This window comes from Phyllobates terribilis, unplaced genomic scaffold (genome assembly GCF_046119375.1).
Source record: "Phyllobates terribilis strain yellow unplaced genomic scaffold, ASM4611937v1 Scaffold_9__5_contigs__length_417890890, whole genome shotgun sequence".
Classification (NCBI taxonomy): domain Eukaryota; kingdom Metazoa; phylum Chordata; class Amphibia; order Anura; family Dendrobatidae; genus Phyllobates; species Phyllobates terribilis.
Genome location: NW_027362769.1, coordinates 150,627,150 through 150,649,350, shown reverse-complemented (window position 1 = coordinate 150,649,350; position 22,201 = coordinate 150,627,150). Strand labels below are relative to the sequence as shown.

At 44.4% G+C, this 22,201-nt stretch overlaps 1 protein-coding gene across 2 annotated transcripts in view; it reads left to right on the top strand.

Moving 5' to 3' along the window:
• LOC141161804 (protein mono-ADP-ribosyltransferase PARP15-like) overlaps positions 1-22,201 on the top strand; it is a 103,516-nt gene that overhangs the window by 39,107 nt on the left and 42,208 nt on the right. For both annotated transcript variants that reach the window (XM_073647212.1, XM_073647211.1), the window contains exons 3-5: positions 135-197; positions 8,734-8,907; positions 10,223-10,386. In XM_073647212.1, the coding sequence (XP_073503313.1) occupies positions 135-197; positions 8,734-8,907; positions 10,223-10,386 (401 nt within the window). The remainder of the gene's footprint in view (positions 1-134; positions 198-8,733; positions 8,908-10,222; positions 10,387-22,201) is intronic.

Sequence of the window (22,201 nt, the reverse complement as noted above, 5' to 3'; positions counted from 1 at the left end):
AATAATGCATGCATTTTATATTGTAAACGCTGCCTGATAGGTGAAAGCAACAAAATGGTAATTGGTTAGCATACTGTAAGAAATACAATAGTTGACAGCGCTAAATCATTATATACATTTTTTAACACTTTTAGGTGTTTCTAAAGCAATCCTTGATGCAGCAGGTCCTGATGTAAAGGAAGAATGTCGAATTCTAGGTATGTCAGCTTGCCTTCTTATTACTACCTTTTGGTGTATTGTGAGAAAAGTAAGATTGCTGCTACGGACCGTTTCCACCCACCAGTGTGTTGCCCCTTTCACCACAGTTTTGGCTTCAATGTCAGTGCAAGCAGGTAGTACAGATGTACTGGAACATAAATAAGACTAGTGTCCCCAAGACCTATTGGAACTATTATTTTAGTTTTCTCACTTATATAGCACCATTAACTCCACAGCTCTTTACAGACATCATCAATGTCCCCATTGGGGCTCACAATCTAAAGTTCCCTGTTTTGCAGTGTGGGAGGAAACCCACACAAACACAAGGAGAACATATGAACTCCCTGGGATTTGAACCCAGGAACCCAGCACTGCAATGTAACAATGCTAACCACTGAGCCACTGTGCTGCTTGACTGTAAGGAGCAGTGATTGCAATAGAAGGATAGTATAGGTGATGGCACTAGTCAGTACACTGCAATGCACTAGACCAGGGGTAGGCAATTCATTTTTCCGAGGGACCACATGAGAAACCATGACTGTTGTGGAGACCGAACTAATAAGCTGAAATTAATTTTGCTCAATGTTAATATTAACATATTAATTATAATTATTTTATATTAATTGTATTACTTAATATTGAGAAATATCAAGTATGCTGACATCCCCCTATATACCCTCCTATATACAGTATGAGCTTCCATATAGCCTCCTATATACAGTATGAGCTTCCACATAGCTTCCTATATACAGTATGACCCTCCACATAGCCTCCTATATACAGTATGAGCCTTCACATAGCCTCCTATATACAGTATGAGCCTCCAAATAGCCCCCTATATACAGTATGAGCCCCCACATAGCCTCCTATATAGAATATAAGCCCCCACATAGCCTCTCTATATATTGTAAGCTTGCGAGCAGGGCCCTCATTCCTTTTGGTATCTGTTGAGTTACAGTGGGGAAAATAAGTATTTGATACACTGTCGATTTTGCAAGTTTCCCCACCTACAAAGAAGGGAGAGGTCTGTAATTTTTATCGTAGGTTCACTTCACCTGTGAGAGACAGAATCAAAAAAAAATCCTGATATTCACGCACTAGGATTTTAAAATAATTAAATTGCATTTTATTGCATGAAATAAGTATTTGATCACCTACCAACCAGCAAGAATTCTGGCTCTCACAGACCTGTTAGTTTTTCTTTAAGGAGCCCTCCTACTCTGCACTCATCACCTGTATTAATTGCACCTGTTTGAACTAATTATCTGTATAAAAGACACCTGTCCAGACACTCAATTAATCACACTCCAACCTCTCCACCATGACCAAGACTAAAGAGCTGTCTAAGGACAACAGGGACAAAATTGTACACCTGCCCAAGGCTGGGATAGGCTACAGGACAATAGGCAAGCAGCTTGTTGAGAAGGCAACAACTTAATTATTAGAAAATGGAAGAAACCCAAGATGATTATCAATCTTCCTCGGTCTGGGGCTCCACACAAGATCTCACCTCGTCGGGTAAGGATGATTCTGAGAAAGATGAGGAATCAGCCCAGAACTCCATGGGAGTACCTGGTCAATGACCTGAAGAGAGCTGGGACCACAGTCTCAGACATTATTGTTAGTAAGACACTATGCTGTCATGGATTAAAATCCTGCAGGGCACGCAAGGTCCCCCTGCTCATGCCAGCACATATCCAGGCCCATTTGAAATTCGCCAGTGACCATCTGGATGATCCAGAGGAGGCATGGGAGAATGTCGTGTGGTCAGATGAGATCAAAATAGAACTTTTTGGCATCAACTCCACTCGCCATGTTTGGAGGAAGAAGAAGGATGAGTACAACCCCAATAACACCATCCCAACCATTAAGCATGGGAGTGCTTTTCTGAAAAGGGGACAAGATGACTGCACCGTATTAAAGGGAGAATGGATGGGGTCATGTGTAGCGCCCCGAGGGTTCGGTTGCTACAGGGGTATTGCACCTCAACCAGAGGTGTGATATTCCACTCCCAGGTAAGGATGGAGTGTGGACCAGGGCTCAGTTAGCTGCATACATACACATACACATTCCCCATTTCCGGGGGACAGCTCGACGGTGCTCCCATATAATTGCAGGCACAACTGACCGTTTCCCTGGCTGGAGTGGGGAGGGGGTGAGAACCCTGTGATGTAGGAGCAGAAGGGGACGGTTTCTGGAGCATAGGAAGAAGCTCATTGGGTGCAGGTCACCTGAGCTCAGACACAGAAGCAGATAAAAGGGGTGAGCCATCTTTAGTCAGTGTTCAGTTCGGTGGGGAGAGAGAAGTAGTTCAGCCAGAGAGAGCTGACAGGGAGCTGTGGCTCAGCCTGAGCTCAGCTCCACGAGGCAGGCCTGGGGAGAAGGCCGGAGCCAGAGAAGAGAAGAAGGAGAAGGAAGGAAAGAGGAGAGGCAGAGGAGTAGAAAGGCTCCAGAAGCAAGAAGGCAGAAGGGACCCTAAGAGAGAGCAGTACGGACAGCAACCGTTGCAAACCCGCGTTATATCGGGTGAAGGGTCAGGTCGTGGAAGGGTACCGGATTCCCAAGTTGGTGGAGGTAAATTATCCCTCAGCCAAAAACCGGAGGTCGTGATCATCTATTGGTGCGACCCCCTGCTACACCCGCTAGGAAGGCACCACATAGGGTCAGGGAAACTGGCGCCAAGTTTCTCCAAGAGAAGGCCAGAGGCAGCTGGACAGAAGCGTGGTCACTGGTGGGGCACGAGAGGCCGGAGAAAGGATAGAAAGGGGTCCTGTGCCATACTCCTGAACTGCCTGGGGGTTGACCGAGCCCCTCACCTGGTGGACGCAGCAATGCTTGGGCAGTCATTGCTGACAGAAGTGACTTGGATATCAACTGTGAGTAAAAGGCCTGAACTGCACCATTGGACTCTGTGTTATTTATGCTGCGCCTGCACCATCACCCCCAGCATCCTCCCACATTGCCCTGAGGCTGTACTCTTCCCGTGGGGAGTTATCCTATCCCTCTGCTGCACACTAACACCAGCCTCAGCGGTCTGCCTTGCAGCGGCGGTCATCCCTGACCGCAATCCACGGGTGGCGTAGTCGGACATTCATAACAATACAAATAGACTGCCACAGCATTTGGTCTGACCACCCTGAGCCACGGGATCGGGTTGCCAGTACTACCCCCATCATTGCACTGAAGCCCGGTTCCGGGTGCCCCACGGCCCAGGGGGCGAGTCACATATACCAAACGATTTTGGCCAACGACCTCCTTCCCTCAGTAAGAACATTGAAGATGGGTCGTGGCTGGGTCTTCCAGCATTTCAATGACCCGAAACACACAGCCAGGGCAACTAAGGAGTGGCTCTGTAAGAAGCATTTCAAGGTCCATGAGTGGACTAGCCATTCTCCAGACCTGAACCCAATAGAAAATCTTTGGAGGGAGCTGAAACTCAATGTTGCCCAGTGACAGCCGCGAAACCTGAAAGATCTGGAGAAGATCTGGATGGAGGAGTGGGCCAAAATCCCTGCTGCAGTGTGTGCAAACTTGGTCAAGAACTACAGGAAACATGTATCCTCTGCAATTGCAAACAAAGGTTTATGTACCAAATATTAAGTTCAGTTTTTCTATTGTATCAAATATTTATTTCATGCAATAAAATGCAAATTAATTATGTAAAAATCATACAATGTGATTTTCTGGATTTTTTTTAAGAGTCTTTCTCTCACAGGTGAAGTGTACGTACTAGTGATGAGCAAACATGCTCGGAAAAGGCTTTATCTGATCATGCTCGGGTGCTAACAGAGTATCTTCGGCGTACTCGAAAAATATGTCTGCATCGCTGCTGCTGCATGTCTCGCAGCTGTTAGACAGCCACAACAGATGCAAGGATTGCCTGTTTGTTAGGCAATCCCCGCATGTGTTGCAGATGTCTAAAAGCCGCAAGACATGCAGCTGCGGCAACGTGAACATATTTTTCGAGCACGCCGAAGATACTCTGTTAGCACCCTTAACGCCTTATCCGAGCACGTTTGCTCATCACTAGTACCTACGATAAAAATTACAGACTTCTCCATTCTTTGTAGGTGGGAAAACTTGCAAAATCTGCAGTGTATCAAATACTTATTTTCCCTACTGTATGTGTTATTCTGAAATGTCTTTATTATCTGTACAAGTCCCCTCTAAAATGTAAAGTGCTGCGGAATATGTTGGCGCTACGGAAATAAAAATTATTATTATTATTATATAGTGATAGCCTCTTATATACAGTATGAGCCCCCACATAGCCTCCTATACACTGTATGAGCCCCTACATAGCCTCCTATACACAGTATGAGCCCCTATATAGCCTACTATATACCGTATGAGCTCCCCATAGCCTCCTATATACAGTATGAGCCCCCACATAGCCTCCTATACACTGTATGAGCCCCTACATAGCCTCCTATATACAGTATGAGCCCCCACATAGCCTCCTATATACAGTATGAGCCCCCACATAGCCTCCTATACACAGTATGAGCCCCTATATAGCCTACTATATACCGTATGAGCTCCCCCATAGCCTCCTATATACAGTATGAGCCTTACATAGTCTCCTACAGTATATACATGCAAGCATCCCTTACACATACTGTATGAAAAACAAACAAACACATTCCAACCTCCAGTCTTCGGTGCACTGGCTCGTCGCACAGCAGATGCGATGTAGTGATGTCCTTGGGTTTGCTGTCTCAGTTACACACGCTGATTGGTGTAGGAAGGAGCTGCCGGCCCCATCCTCCACTAATGTATTCACCGCTGTCTGCATCTCAGTGATGACACCGGATGGCGGTGGACGGAGAGTATAATGCAGCCTCTGAGCCACTGTTTCAGACATTGGCTGTCTCGGTGCGCAGGCCAGGCTGAAACAGCCAGAGGGCCGGATGTGGCCCACGGGCTGCAGTTTGCCCAGCTCTGCACTAGAGCATAAGCAGGCTCATCTGTAAAGAATTTGACTGTTCCATTGCAATGTTCAAACATTTTAAAATATGCTCCAGCACTGTCACCTGTTCCCTTTAAAGCTGCATGTACAGACACACCTTCTGCCTGGGTGTGTGTAAAAGACCAAATACTTTTTTTCCAGTGGACAGAGACTATCTACTCTGCAATGAGCTAAAAGTGGTGATAATGAAAAAGGTGTAACCACCCTTACCTATGCTGCTGAGTGGTAGCCTGGATGATGGTCATTGTGAAGACACAGGGTCTTCTGTGGGCGCAATACTACTCAGACAACACAGGATGAGGGTTAAACAGTGTGGCAATACTTTATTGAAAACCACAAAACAGCCAATAAACACATAGAACAGTCCCAGCAAATACCCAAGATGGTACAAAATTACACAGTCTCACCCTTCCGCTGGCCCATCTGGGATAGAACAGTTGCGATTTTGGGACTTCCAGGGTCAACTACCTCAAACAGTGGCCCCCGCTTTTGGCGGGCTCCCACAGAGAGGAGGTAGCAGCAAGCTTAGGAAACTGACAAGTCCATTGAGGTAAAAGGCCAGGAGACCCAAGGGTCCCACCCTGGCCTCTCAGATAGTTTCCATGGGGCCAGATGACCAGTCCCAACCTGGTCTCCCCAAATGTATCCATGGGCTCTCTGATGGTCAATGGAGCAGATCTGTATCTTTCCAATTAGGGCCTTGTATGCTTAAGCTGAAATAATGTAGAATCCAAATCTGTGCCTCTTTGGATAAAGCCATGCTACTAAGCTGATGGTCTGAAGAGAGTCCGATCTTTGATTCTTCTTGTAAAGTCTCTTTCAATTCTCTGTTTCAAATCAGCCAGCTACAGAGGCATATGTTCTTTAAATAGTTCACATTTGTTTTACTAAGTACACATCCACAGCGCAAGGGTTAGGGAAGGTATTATTCCACAGGGCTCAGGTCTCATTGTTTGAGTCTTTAATCAATTTAAATAGTTGGTATAGCAAGAGACTCTTGTAGATAAACATCTAGCTGGCCTTAGTACAATATGAAATTAGCATAGCAGGAAACATCATTGTTTCAGAACCAAGAGAAGACAACATTCAGGGTTATACAAATACTGATCTGTCCTTCTTGACCCACCAAAGCTGTGTTTCTCAACTCCAGTCCTCAGGACCCCCCAACAGGCCATGTTTTCAGGATTTACTTAGTATTGCACAGGTGATGGAAGTTCTCTCACCTGTGCAATACTAAGGAGATCCTGAAAACATGATCTGTTGTGGGGTCCTGAGGACTGGAGTTGAGAAACACTGCACCAAAGAGACACAAACAAGTTCTAAAGTCAACACAAACACAACAGTGCATTTCTCTTGGCTTAACAAGACAGTCCATCAGCATGTCTTTAAGCACAGACACGAATGTAAGAGGTTTCACCTTCACGAGAACAAAACTTAGCATCTTCCAGTTTCCTCAGAGCATATTCCATGTCTTCCTTGCAAATAAACTCCACACATAATTGACGAGAACCGACTTGTATCCATTGCGTCCACACATGCCGTCCTCAGCATCCTGTGGTTCCTAAATTAAGTCCAATGAGTGTTGGTGACCTGGTATTCAATCCGTTGAAGCTGGCGCAGCTCCTGTAGTTGCCGTTTCTTGTTGCTGCTGTATATCCTCTACGGTCCTCCTCCCAAGGCCTAGCTGTTGGGATTGGACATGGTAGCATCTGAAACTCACTGAGTATGCCTCACCTATGGTCTGCTGGGTCTGTCTATATGCCTCCCTGGTTGTGGAGTCCTTTGGACGGTGTGTGCTAACACCAATCTTTTTGCAGCTTCCCCCAGATCCTCTGGGCTGAGAAGTATCCCACTGTTGCCACCAAAATGTGAAGAAACGGGGTCTTCCGTGGGCATAATACTACTCAGACAACACAGGGTGAGAGTTAAACAGTGTGGCAATACTTTATTGAAAACCACAAAACAGCCAATAAACACATAGAACAGTCCCAGCAAATACCCAAGATGGTACAAAATTACACAGTCTCACCCTTCCGCTGGCCCACCTGGGATAGAACAGTTGCGACTTTGGGACTTCCAAGGCCAAATACCTTAACCAGTGGCCCCCCAATTTTGGCGGGCCTTCACAGAGAGGAAGTAGTGGCAAGCTTTGGAAGTTGACAGTCCTTCTAGGTACAAGGGCAGGAGACCCGAGAGTCCCACCCTGGCCTTTCCGAGAGTTTCCATGGGGCCAGGTGACCGGCTGGTCCCAATCTGGCTTCTCCGAATGTCTTCATGGGTTCCAGGCGACCGGAGGGTCCCACCTTGCAAACCCAAACAACATATCCATGGGGCCAGGAGACTTCATCGTCCCATCCTGGTCTCCCCAAATGTATCCATTGGCTCTCTGATGGCCAATGGAGCAGATCCGTATCTTTCCAGTCAGGGCCTTGTACCCTTAGGCTGAAATCATGTAGAATCAAAATCTGTATCTCTTTGGATAAAGCCATGCTACCGAGCTGATGGTCTGAAGAGAGTCTGGTCTTTGATTCTCCTTGTAAAGTCTCTTTCAATTCTCTGTTTCAAATCTGCCTGCTACAGAGGCATATGTTCCTTAAATAGTTCACTTTCGTTTTACCAAGTACACATCCACAGGGCAAGGGTTGGGGAGGGTATTATTCCATGGGCTCAGGTCTCATTGTTTGAGCATTTAATCAATTTATATAGTTGGTATAGCAGGGGTGCTCTTGTAAATAAATATCTAGCTGGCTTTAGTACAATATGCAATTAGCATAGTAACAAACATAATTGTTTCAGAATCAAGAGAAGACAACATTCAGGGTTATACAAATATTGGTCTGACCTTTTTGACCCACCAAAGAGACACAAACAAGTTCTAAAGTAAACACAAACACAATACTGCATTTCTCTTGGCTTATCAAATCTAGACGTCTGGCTGATTAAGCTAAGAAGCTGTTTCGTCACAGTCATGCTCGTGTCAAACACTTGTTTGAGCGACGTCATGATTTCACACTGCGGGATTTTTTTAATAAGTGTTTGACACGAGCCTGACCGACTGGCACCGTGCTCACATTGTTCGCATATAAGCGCAAGGGGGTTCCGGCACGCAGGATCCCTGCATTTCCAAGCTCCACCACTTTCCAGCATCCTTATGCCCAGCAAGATACGCGCAGGTTCAGAACGCAGAAACTCCGGTACCATAGCTGTCATCCTCTCCCAGCATGGATCGGCAACAAGGCTACCACTCAGCAGCATAGGTAAGGGTGGCTACACCTTTTTCACTTTTAGCGCATTGCAAAGTAGATACTTTTTCCAATGTTCAAATATTACACCTCCATATCGAAAGGAGCTGTAAATAAATTCAGTTTTTTTTTTTAAGTTTTGAGTACAAGAACCCTCCAGCCATACGGGAGTGTCCTGTCCCTGGCTCGTCCTCATGCAATTTTCCCCCATATAATCTGTCAGAGAAGAGTCAGCAGACACTCACAAAATAATCTGCAATTTTGTGTTGTTATTGGGTTTTTTTTTACAAATAGCAAATAATTGTTTTGTTGGTTTTTGCTTAGCTAAACACCCCAATGATGGCTACGTTGTGACCTCAGCTGGCAATATGAAGTGCAGGAAAATAATTCATCTAATTGATGTACATCCACATAACTTTGTGGCCTCAATGATGAAAGCTCTTAAAGCCTGTGATAAAAACGACATGGCGACTGTAAGTCTCCCATTAATAGGAACAAGTAAGTAATGATTCTTCAAGCTGAAATGTTAACATATGTATCTGGCAATGTGTATGGTCACAAGAATGGTGCATGACAACCGGAATGATGGCAGATGGAAGTTAACATGACCCAGCTCCGCTTTAACAGTGGCATTAGTCATTATAGCAGCGCTAGTTACCTTGGTCACCAGGGCTGTACAAAAATATGTATACATGTGTATATATACAAAATGAAGTTCATTAAAGGTAATTTCTAAACTTTAATGACTAAAAAATTAAAAAAAAATAAATTAAAGTTTATTATATCATTTTTTAGATCAGATAGTCAGGGTGGACAGCAGTGTGAGCAGCCTCTTCTTACCTCAGCGCCCCTGGTATCACCAATATTAGATCAGATAGATTAGGTGGACAGCAGTGTGAGCAGCCTCTTCTTACCTCAGCACTCCTGGTATCCCCAGTATTAGATCAGATAGACAGGATGGGCAGCAGTGTGAGCAGCCTCTTCTTACCTCAGCATCCCTGTTATCTCCAGTATTATATTAGATAGACAGGGTGGACAGGAGTGTGAGCAGCCTCTTCTTACCTCAGCACCCCTGGTATCTCCAGTATTATATTAGATAGACAGGGTGGACAGCAGTGTGAGCAGCCTCTTCTTACCTCAGCACCTCTGGTATCCCCAGTATTATATCAGATAGACAGGGTGGACAGCAGTGTGAGCAGCCTCTTCTTACCTCGGCATCCCTGTTATCTCCAGCATTATATTAGATAGACAGGTTGGACAGGAGTGTGAGCAGCCTCTTCTTACCTCAGCACCCCTGGTATCTCCAGTATTATATTAGATAGACAGGGTGGACAGCAGTGTGAGCAGCCTCTTCTTACCTCAACAGCTCTTCTTACCTCAGTTTTAATGTCCTTGGACAGGTTTCAGCAGGCATTTTAATTCTATTATGATTACCTCTCTAAATAACCAAATCCAGGGGAAGATGTACTGGTCCTCTGAGAAGACTCTGGTAATGCCCAGTTGGGATTATTATAAATTATATCCTAAACTTTAAAAACCATCTCTGCAAGAGAGGATAAATGAAATAAAAAACTATTATTTATTTAGCTCGTCTGCCACTATTACATAATGTGGCCAGTTTAACATTCTAAAACTGATGAAAGGTCTCTTTAAGAAAAGAAAACTTTAAAGATCTGTTCACATTACTTTAAAGAGAGAGACAAGCTTTACACTATAAAACAGTTTTTCAATAGAAAATATTTAATGGTAACATTGAGGTCTGCATTTCTTCAAAAAACCAATGGGATTTTAATTCCTGTTTTATATTTTTAAGGAACAAATACGTTAGGTGCTGATGCTTCTATAAGATACATTGTGAAGGGTATAAAAGACTACTTAAGCGATCCTTCTGTAATGACCGTCATTAGTGAAATCGTCATCATTGTCTACGAGAAAGATAATTGTGAAAGATATCAACAATTTTTTCAGAATTACAAGGTGAGTGAACTTTTATTGCTCAGTACACAACACTCATTTTCATTTTTGGTAATGGTTAATAAGCTGCATTTTCTAAATGCCACCTACACATTAATGGTAAAAAAGAACCTCTACTTTTTTTCATGGCACAGTAGGAGAAAATATAATATCTGATAAGGGATGAGCAAACCCGAACTGTAAAGTTTGGGGTTCATACCGGACACTAGGTTCGGATGCTTAATAAAGCTTGTTGAAATGCTGCAGAGCAGCCAATCAAAAAGCTTTTAAGCTGTGGACACTTCCCGAACCATCACAGCCATATCAAGTATTGGCATGGCTGTGATTGGCCAGTGCCACCCATGACCCGGCCTGTTTAACTGCCGGATCACAGGTGACGATTATGCTCGAGTGAGGGACAGTGTAAAATAAATTAATTAATTTAAAAAACGATGTGGGGTTTTCCCCTATTTTTAATTACCAGCCAAGGGAAAGCAGACAGCTGTGCTGCTCCAGTCTATGGAGACCCATTCTCTGAACGGGGCTCCATACACTGGAAAACGGAGATGGAGATCGTTGTGGGACCTCCATCTGGACTATGGCGGAAAGGGCCAACATCCATGGACCTTCTCAGCCTATTAATATCCTCCAGCTGTCTGCTTCACCTTAGCTGGTTATTAAAAATAGGTTGGACCCAATGTTGTTTTTATGAGGGTGCCCCCATTTTTAATAACCAGCTAAGGTGAAGCAGACAGCTGGAGGATATTAATAGGCTGGGAAGGTCCATGGTTATTGGTCCTTTCCCAGCATAATAAGACCATCTCACAGCTGAATGCTTTCTCTTGGCTGGTTATTAAAAATAGGGTTGACCCCAGGTCCTTTTTTTCTTTATTTATTTATTTATTAACAGTACAGTAAAATACACGTGGAAGGCACTGCTGCACTCCTCCACTTGAACCTCTACCTCCTGATTCAAGTTTATTATTATTATTATTTTTATTATTATTATTATTATTATATATGTTATTTTAAGTAATTTTCCTATCTACATTTGTTTGCAAGGCAATTGTCCTGCTCTTACCCCAACTTTGCTTCTTTTTGCTTTCAGACACCTTACCCTTACTACCCCCATTTTACAGCACAAAAGTTAGGGCCCCCATTTGCTTTATTGGCTGTGAGCTGGTCCTATTATGCTGGGATGTGCCCAATAACCATGGAGCTGCCCAGCCTATTAATATTAGCTCACAGCTGTCTGATTTGCCTTTGCTGGTTATTAAAAATGGGGACCCTAAAACAATTAAGTAGGGTTCGCCCTTATTTTTAATAACCAGCCAAGGGAAAGCAGACAGCTGTGAGCTAGTCTTATTATGCTGGGAAAGGGCCAGTATCCATGGACCTTCCCAGCCTATTAATATCAGCCCCCAGCTGTCTGCTTTGCCTTTACTGAATATTAAAAATGGGGGGATAACCTAAAAAATAGTGGGGTCAACCCTATTTTGAATAACCAGCCAAGAGAAAGCAGACAGCTGTGATCTGGGTTTATTATGCTGGGGAGGGATCAAAATCCACGGAACTTCCCAGACTATTAATATAAGCCCCCAGCTCTCTGCTTTGCATTTTCTGGTTATTATAAATGGGAGGACTTTAAAAAAATTACATGGGGTCCCCCCTTTTTTAATAAGACAAAGCAGACAGCTGGGGGTTAATATTAATAGGCTGGGAAGGGCCATGGATATTGGCCCCTTCCCAGCCTATTAAGACCTGCCTTCAGCCGCCCCAGAAATGGTGCATCCATTAGATGAGCCAGTTCTGGTGCGTAGCCTCGGCTTTTCCCAATTGCCCTGGTGCGGTGACAATCGGAGTAATGGGATTGTGGGGTTGATGTCAGCAGCTGGCGCTGACATCAAGCCCATGAGTTAGTAATGAAGAGGCATCTTTAAGAACCCCCCATTACTAACCCAGTAGGCAAAAGAAATAAACACACACACAAAAAAGTCCTGTATTTGTTAAAATCACTCCCCAACAATTTCCCTCTTTCACCCATTTATTTAAAAAAAAAAATCCACAGCAGTCCTCCGTTATCCAAATGGAGGTCCCACAATGATCCCCATCTTCTTTGTCCAGTTTATGGAGCCCCGTTCAGAGAATGAAGCTCCATAGACTGGAGCAGCAGCCACTGACAGGTCTCACGCTGTACTCCGCCGGATCTTGCATAGTACAGGGTGAGAGCCGGAATGATGAGCGGTGACATGACTGCGATTGATCTATTTTACTATGCACTCGTTGCCCCTGGGAGAGTTTGGTGTGCACAAATGAAGGGGGAGGAGGAGTACGAGGATGCAGGGAAACCATGCGGGGGGCGCCGGCAATGGACGTTACAGTCTGTAGCACCAGCCACTGCCGGGTCTCACGCTGTACTCCGCCGTGTCACGAGGAGTACTGCGTGAGAGTGTACGGTGCGCAGGGCCGTAGTCATGGTCGAGGGGCTGCTTTCCCATGCCCTGGCACCATACAAATAAATTGTGTACCAGTGTGCTATCTTGTGAAAGGTGCATTACACTCACTTGCAAGTTGGAAGCCTTAGCTGTCTCCATGTCCACGGTTCCAAGAACAGCCGCTCACAAATCAGGGGGCACCCGGTTCTTTTTAATAATTTCAACTTTACTGGACAATTCAAGTACATCAGTCTTTAACACGCAGTATCGGGCACAGCACCCTCCATCAACACAGTACATTTCAAGCATTTGCTTACGTTCAGCTTGAACTATCCCGAAGCTTGAGCTCCTGTCAGCCCCAGGGATTCCCGTCCAGCACCACAGCACTCCCGAGATCTGTTACGTTACCCTCACGCAGTTCCCCTGTCCAGCTTCCTCTGTATGCTAAGAATTAAGGCACACTCCTCAGTGCCTAGTTTGGGTATAGGCCCTGGACGTTACAGGAATGTCTGCAGGAAATTTGGTACGACTTCATGCTGCCAGATTGATATGTACTCCACGTGCCTCCAGCCCACTGCAGCTTGAACTTGATCTTGACTCAAACTTAACACTTACTCTAACTCACTAAACCAGGAAATGATTCTCCTTTTTACTTGAACTTGACCCCTCCCATCCTGAACTGATCTTAAACATTTAACTATCCTACACTATTCCTATATCACCACCACTACTGTCTATCTGCCATAATGTTCATATCTATCACTACTTAAGTACTAGCCTATATTGTATATTTCTTCCTCTCCCCCCTTTTTGTGAACAATGGTCCCTTTCAAAATGCACAGGGCTGTCCCCATGTCATGCTCGCAGTCCCCAGAGAAAAGTTCATGGAAAAGTAGGGGCAAAGTTCAGGGAAAACAATGGGACACAGTCATTGGGGCAGTTTCATACAGTCTATAAGGGCCACAAGGGTTTCAGCCACTTTTACTGTCCACAGTCCAGCAATCCAGCAGGGGGGTCCGCAAAATAACTTGTGGAGGGGAAAACACAAAACTTTTAAACTCTCGGCCGTCCTGGCTAATACCAGTGCTTTCCGGCACATCTAGGGCCTCCTTCCCTCAGGGACACGGAACAGTCACTATTTTTTTAATTTTCGGTACAACCAGCATCCGTGCACTTGGCCAACAAACTCTGGCCACTATTATATTTTTGAACCTTACCTCGATCGTGTTCAAACCCATGTTTCGCTGGCTCCCATTTTGCCAACATAGGTGGCCGACAGTGGGTCTTGGCAAACATAGATTGCGATGCTCCTGGCTTTGTTGTGGTTGGATTCCTTGCCACTACTGGTGGAAGAGTTACTGAAGCTGGACTCCCACTGACCCTCAGGATCCTCCCTTCTGGTTCTTAGGGGAACGGGGCTCAGTGGCTCGTGTGTGTTGACCCTTGCTTGGGGTGCGGCCGCTGCCTGCGGACATGTAATCTCCTGGACTTCTGCCGGCCAAATATCCTCTTTGGGGAAGACCAGGGTGGCTGCCACTGTATACCAACCCCTAGGCCCGCCCTCTTTAATAAAGGTCACTTGATCCCCTTGCTCTTGGACACAGGGAACTAGCGGCATTGACATATACTCTGTTCTCAGTTCCAGCCTCGCGGATAAAGCCGTACCCCCAGCTGTGGTTGAAGTACTGTACTAGGCCGCAGGTCATCCAGCCGGCAACCGCTCCTCCCCCGGGACGTTGCAGCTCAGCCCATACCTATCTCTCCCGCTGCTTTTTCTGGTCCACCGCCACCGCTATCCATCTGCCCACTTCAGGTGTAGGGGTTGAGACCTCCCCTACATACATTGCGGAAAGAGGCTTGGGAGCAGGGGCTTGAATGGGACTTACCGACAGGGCTGCAACTGATGCCTTCAGCCGCTCTTAACCCTGTTGAGCCTCGACCACTGAGACACATGAGCCTCTGTTTGTTCCTCGGGTTCTGGTTCCATAACGTTTGGTGGGAACTCCATCCTGAGGCCTGCTCCCTGACGTTCGACGGCCGCTGGGGTCTCCGCTGCTTTTAGACCTCCTAGCCGCATCTCCTCTTCCACCTGCACCAACCTATGCTTCCACTCTGCCCCTCCAGGCCCACCGTGGATGGTCATGACATAGAACCAGCCCTCGCGTTCTACCGGAATCAGGTAATGATCCATCAGCATGTCCTTCTGCTTGCTCGCTTTCTCCCACAATGTCGCTGGTCCGTTCTTCTCAGGGTGTACTCTTCTGGGACTCCGCCCTTACCTGGGTGGTGTTACTTCCGGCTTCTCCGTCTGTTTTGCGCAAGTCCCCGCCTGTTCTCCAGTCAGTCGAAGACACGAGCGGGGTTACTTCATCCACGCACCCATCTAGGGCGGACACCTGTCCCCAGACGTCCATGACGAGCGGATCCTCTTCTAGTTTTCACACCTTCGTCCACCATCTTGGTTCATCCTGTGGTCGCTATCTTAACCGCTTCAGGGGTTCCTCCGCTTTCTTTGTGTGAGGACTCTGAATCCTGCCGACTACGCCAAGTTGTCAAGAACCAAAATGTTGAGCGGTGGCAACACCGAGTGACCTATGGGACACTTGCGGTCATGTCTCATGGGCGATGACATTACTGACGTCACCGTCCGTGAGAAACGACCGCAAGTGACCTGTGCAGCCTCAAGCACGAGGCTCCATAGGTCACTGCCGGTCATGTCTCATGAGCGATGACGTTACTGACACATAACCGCGAGTAACCTACAACCCATAGGTTGCTTGAGAGAATCGCTGGACGTCGTGGGAACAATAGATTACATTGGAACTGCTGGCACTATTTTTTAATAATAAATGGGTAAACCAGGCAATGTGTGGGGAATTCTTTATTCAAATAAACTTTTTTTTCATCTGTGTGTGTTTTTTTTTTTCTTTTAACTTAGTTGGTTAGTAGTGGGGGTGTCTGATAGATGCCTCTCCATTACTAACCCATGGGCTTGATGCCAGCTTACATTACGAAGCTGACCAACCCCATAAACCATTATTTTGATTACCACCGCACCAGGGCAATCGAAAAGAGCCGAGGCTAAGTGGCAAAATTGGCGCATCTAATGGATGCACCATTTCTAGGGAGTCTGAGGGCTAGTCTAATTAGGCTGGGCTGAAAAATGAAGCAAAATTGGGGTAAGAGCAGGACAATTTCTCTGCAAACAAATGTGGATAGGGAAATTACTTAAAGTAATAATATATAATAAAAAAAAATAGAAAATAATAATCTTAAACCAGCAGGCGGAGGTCCAAGTGGAGGAGTGGAGCAATGCTTTGCATGTGTAATTTTCTGTATTTGTTAATAAATAAAAAATAAATGAAAAAAATGACGCTGTGAGCTGGTCTTATTATGCTGGGAAGGGGAAAATATCCATGGACCTTCCCAACCTATTAATATCAGCCCCCAGCTGTCTGCTTTGCCTTATTTGGTTATTAAAAATAGGACGAACCCCACATCACTTTTTTGGGGGTCCCCCCATTTTTAATAACTAGCAAAGGCAAAGCAGACAGCTGGGGGCTGATATTAATAAGCTGGGAAGGTCCATAGATATTGGCCCTTTCCCAGCATAATAAAACCAGCTCACGGCGTCTTTTTTTCCATTTATTTATTTATTTATTAACAAATACAGTAAATTACACATGCAAAGCATTGCTCCACTCCTCCACTTGGACCTCCACCTCCTGGTTCAAGATGATTATTTTCTATTTTTTTTATTATATGTTACTTTAAGTAATTTCCCTATCCACATTTGTTTGCAGGAAAATTGGCCTGCTCTTATCCCAATTTTGCTTCATTTTTCAGCCCCCTAACCCTTACTTTGGCAATTTTAGAGACATTTTACAGCGCCAAAGTTCGAGTCCCCATTGACTTATATGGGGTTCGAGTCTGTGGTCAAGTTCTGGTATGCGATTCGAAGTTTAGACTAAAGTTCGGCCGGCTCATCCCTATTCCTGATGTCTAGTCTCCAACTCACCTTACCATTCTGCTCCCTGACCAAACAAAATATTATTTTACCTCACCTAAAGATAGTGCTAGCAGTGGGTTGCTGATGCCAGGCAGGTATATATATATATATATATATATATATATATATATATATATACACACTGTATATAGTAGTGTGTTCAAAATAATAGCAGTGTGTTCAAAAACATGGGTTAAGCACAAAATCTTTATACTAGTTTTTATTTCCATTCGTCGGAAACATTGAACACTGTTTTCTAATTCAAAACATATAGAGAAATGTATATAATTTTTAACTACTTTACAGAAAATAACAAAAAAATGAACATTGGGCCGTTCTAAAAAATAGCAGCGTTTGCATTTGTCTTTACAAACTCACAATATGTACAATATGAATCGCTAACCTAATATTTAGTTGTATAACCACAGTTTTTTAGATCTGCTTCACATCTCTGTTGCATAAAGTCAGCCAACTTCTGGCACCTGTCAACTGTTATTCCAGCCCAGGATGCTTTGACTACATCCCACAATTTTTTGGCATTTGTTGGCTTTGCCTCAGAAACTGCATTTTTGATGTCACCGCACAAGTGTTCTATCAGATTAAGGTCCGGGGATTGTACTGGCCACTCCATAACCTCAATTTTGCTGGACTGGAACCAAGATCCTGCTCGTTTATTGGTGTGTTTAGGGCCATTGTCTTGTTGAAACACCCATTTCAAGGGCATATCCTCTTCAGCCTAAGGCAACATGACCTCTTCAAGTATTTTAATATATGCAAACTGGTCCATGATCCCTGGTATGCGGTAAATAGGTCCAGCACCATAGTAAGAGAAACATGCCCATATCATGATGCTTCACCACCATGCTTCACTGTCTGCAGGGTGTACTATGGCTTGAATGCAGAGTTTGGGGGGTCGTCTGACGAACTGTCTGCAGCCCTTGGACCCAAAAAGAACAATTTTACTTTCATCAGTGCAAAAAATGTTTCTACATTTCTCTTTAGACCAATTTTTTTTTAACAGTGGGACTTTGCAGGGACTTCTTGCTAAGAGATTAGCTTCACACAGGCGTCTTCTAACTGTCACAGTACTCACAGGTAACTTGAGGCTGTCTTTGATCATCCTGGAGCTGATCATTGGCTGAGCCTTTGCCATTCTGGCTATTCTTCGATCCATTCGAATGGTAGTCTTCTGTTTTCTTCCACGACTCTCTGGTTTTGCTTTCCATTTTAAAGCATTGGAGATCATTTTAGCTGAAAAGCCTATCAATGTCTGCGCTTCTTTATAAGTTTTACCCTCTCCAATCAACTTTTTAATCAAAGTACACTATTCTTCTGAACAATATCTCGAACGACCCATATTTCTCAGGCTTTCAAGGAGAAATGCATGTATAACATGTGCTGGCTTCACCCTTAAATAAGGGCCATCTGATTCACACCTGTTTCTTCACAGAATGATTGACCTCACTAAATTAACTCCACACTGCTATTATTTTGAACACACTCCCCTTACAATTAATTATTCAATTACACAGACTCAAAAACCTGCAGATCATGAATGCCGAGTCTGGTGGTTTTCTTAGAATCTACTGCACCAACTGATAAATTGTTTGACATGTGATTATAAATTATATTATCAGATCACAAATAATAATCAAATATACGGGTAATTGCAAAAGAGCTAACAAAATAAACCCTCTAGACATAAAAGATAACTTTTAATAAACAAGGATTAAAATTTCAATAGGACACATATAACAAACAAATAAAGTGCAACATTAAAAAGGTGACTCAGTGCAATAACACACACTATCAATAATTCAATGTAATTAGTGGGTAATTGCAAAAATTCCTTAAATCATATCATCTCCAGAAAACAAAAAATCAGACTTATCTTGCAAAGATAGAATGAATGGTCATCCCCCATTCTCCTCAACGCGTTTCCCTGTTTGACTGCGTCTTCTCCTGATTAACCATAACCAGTCAGACGCAGGGTGGTGCAGGATGTATCTTTTATCTGAACCTTCTCTGATGAACCATAACCAAACGGGGAAACGCATTGAGGAGCATGGGGGATGACCATTCTGCCTTTGCAAGATAAGTCTGATTGATATCTGGAGATGATGTGATATAAGGAATTTTTGCAATTACCCACCAATTACATTGAATTATTGCTAGTGTGTGTTATTGCACGGAGTCACCTTTTTAATGTTGCACTTTATTTGTCTGTTTGTTATATATGTCCTATTTACATTTTAATCCTTGTTTATTAAAAGTTATCTTTTATCTCTAGAGGGTTTATTTTGTTAGCTGTAATATAAGTTATACCAAAAACAGTGATTAATCTGGTTTGTCATATTGGACTGCTATTATTTTGAACACTACTGTATATACACAGAAAAAACCTGGGAGTCTGAACTGAAACGTAAATTGATGTGCATGCAAAATGTAAGTGCATGTTCACATAAGGCCACTAGACAGAGAAAAACCAAAGACAAGCAAAATACCCAAATAACTGGAAGTAAATGGATAAATTGCACAGTGCAAAAAATTATGATAAATAATAAAGGGTATTTAGTTAACATAATTTTGATCAAAATAATGTAAAAGCCATCCCGCAACGTCACGGCAACCCTTATGGGACAGTCCTAACTCTAATATTAAAACCTTACCATTTGTCAAATGACATACATATGGATAAGGGCAGAGAGACTGAACCCCTATACACAGTAGATATGTTTATTTATTTTTGTCTAACTACTTTATTACTCTTGCTCTAAGTGTGTTGAATAAATTAAAATAAATTCATAAAATAATAAAAAATAAACATAATAAATTGTATCTTTTTTTTTTTTTACATGGTACACTCTTAGAATCAGAGGAGCTCTCCCAGCGGGTCTCTGTCTCTCCTCTCACATAATTACAAGTGAGATGAGAGGCAAGGAGAGCATAGCGTACTATAAATGCAGTTTATGTGGTTCAGTACCTGCTTAGCCTCCACCATCTTGGTCCCTGCTCTTATGCAGAGTACAGCAGTCAAGAGGAGTTTGCCATCGACTGATACACTCTGCGAAAGCAGCAACCAAGATTACCTCAACTCTCAGCATAAGGGCACAGTCAGACGGCCGTAGCAATCGGAACGAGATCGTAATGCAGTGCACGGACTGGCCGGCTGCTCTACCCACCCGAGCGTGACAGCTTCATGTATTTCTATGCAGCTGTCACGCTCGGGTCGGGAGAGCCGTCGTCCAGTCCATGCACTGCTTTCCAATCTCGGTCTGATTTATACGGACGTCTGACTACATCCTATTGAAGTGAGTTTTCTCATCTCGGTCTCTTCCTATACAGGGAGCTTTGTCATCTTGGCCACTGCCTCTGCAAAGCACAGCAGCCAATTCTAAGCTCGTTTTGTTCCCTGCATAAGAACTGACAGAACTGGCCAGTTTACTCACTCAGCTCGCTAACCACAGGGCATGCATGGCTGCGCTCCAGCCCATGCACCACTCCTAGAAGAATTTGTGCTTTTCAACACCACACAGATTATTTGATCGTGTAAATGAGGTAGTGAAGTTTTGCACTTCCATAGAATTTAGTACTTGAGGCATCTAAATTTGCTCTACCCCCCACCCCTGCTATGCCACTTGGCGATGGTGCTTAATTCCCCTATAATGCTACCATAGGGGAAATTAAGCATTAGATGGTACCTACTGAAATCAATGGACAGATTTTGAAAGGTGGCAAGATAAGTGAGTGGTCCATATGGTGAAAGGACTGTCCAAAAACAGTGTGACAAATTACTTTTCAAATTAATGACATTTTAAGCAAGAAAACAGCTAACAAAAACTACAGTAATGCAAATCCATTTACTCACCTCTTCTAAAGGCAAATACTGCCTGATAATGTAATTCACTATATTTGAATAGGATATTTAACCAGTATGAGCATGCTAAACAGGTCACATCATGGAATAGTGGTTGCAGAGTGTCACGCTCGCGCCCGGACTGACTGGCATGAGCGAGATTAGTGATCCCACTGTACCATGAACCGAGGAGTGCCTGGAGGGGCGTAACTAAGTATCAACCCGATCCGACCAAGGTCGCACGGCGGCTCAGTCGACTCCGTGAACCAGGGAGGACCCGAGCAGAGGGACCAGGTGCTACTCCAGGTCAGACCCCGGTCACAGCTGTTAACCCACACCGGGGAATGCAGGAAAAGGCAGGTTAGACTGGCATGTAGACAGGTGGGTACTGGCAAACACGTCTGGTATGCAGACAGGTGGATATTGACAGGCACAGCTGGTATGCAGACAGGTGGACACTGGCAGGCACGGCTGGCGTGCAGACAGGTAGGCACAGGCAGGCACGGCTGACATGCAGGGAGGCGGGTACTGGCAGGTAGAAACGCAGGCAGGATAGGGACCAGTACAGACTGGGATATAGGAACGGAGCCGCAGGTGCGGTAGACAAGCAGAGCAGAGCAAAACCTGCAGATGCGGTGAACAAGCAAAGCAGAGCAAAACCGCTGATGCGGTGAATAAGCAAAGCAGAGCAAAACCCGCAGATGCGGTGAACAAGCAAAGCAGAGCAAAACCGCAGATGCGGTGAACAAGCAAAGCAGAGCAAAACCCGCAGATGCGGTAGACAACCAAAGCAGAGCAAAACCCGCAGATGCGGTGAACAAGCAAAGCAGAGCAAAACCGTGGATGCGGTGAACAAGCAAAGCAGAGCAAAACCCGCAGATGCGGTAGACAAGCAAAGCAGAGCAAAACCCACAGATGCGGTGAACAAGCAATGCAGAGCAAAACTGCATGTGCGGTAGACAAGCAAAGCAGTGCAAAACCCGGAAATGCGGTGAACAAGCAAAGCAGAGCAAAACCCGCAGATGCGGTAGACAGGACAGGCCTCTGTTCACATGGAACAGACTGGAGAACACAAGAAGATAGCTGGAACACAGGAGTTAGATACAGAGGCAGGAAAACCGAACGAGCAGAACCAGGTACACAGAAAGTACTTGCAATGAAGTAGCGAGTGGACACAAAACTCACAAACAAAAGTACAGAGACAACGAGTTGGAGTTAGGTGCAGGTTCAGATACTAGCAAAAAGAAGCAAAACCTACAAAAGACAAAAGACAAAAATATATCTCATACCCTACCATCATTATATATAAATGTAAAGCAAAGTTGCATAATAAATATAGGGTACTTAGTGAACTATTTTTGATCAAAAAAAGTATACAAGCCGTCCCACCAGCGGCAAGGTGACCCTAAATTGGGACGGTACCTATACTGCCTATATTAAAAACCTTACTGTATATCAAAGTTGAAGTAATGCATATAAAAGGGTAGACAAATAGGACCGGGTCCCAACTCCAGACCACCCAGGCCCGTGGTAAGCTAC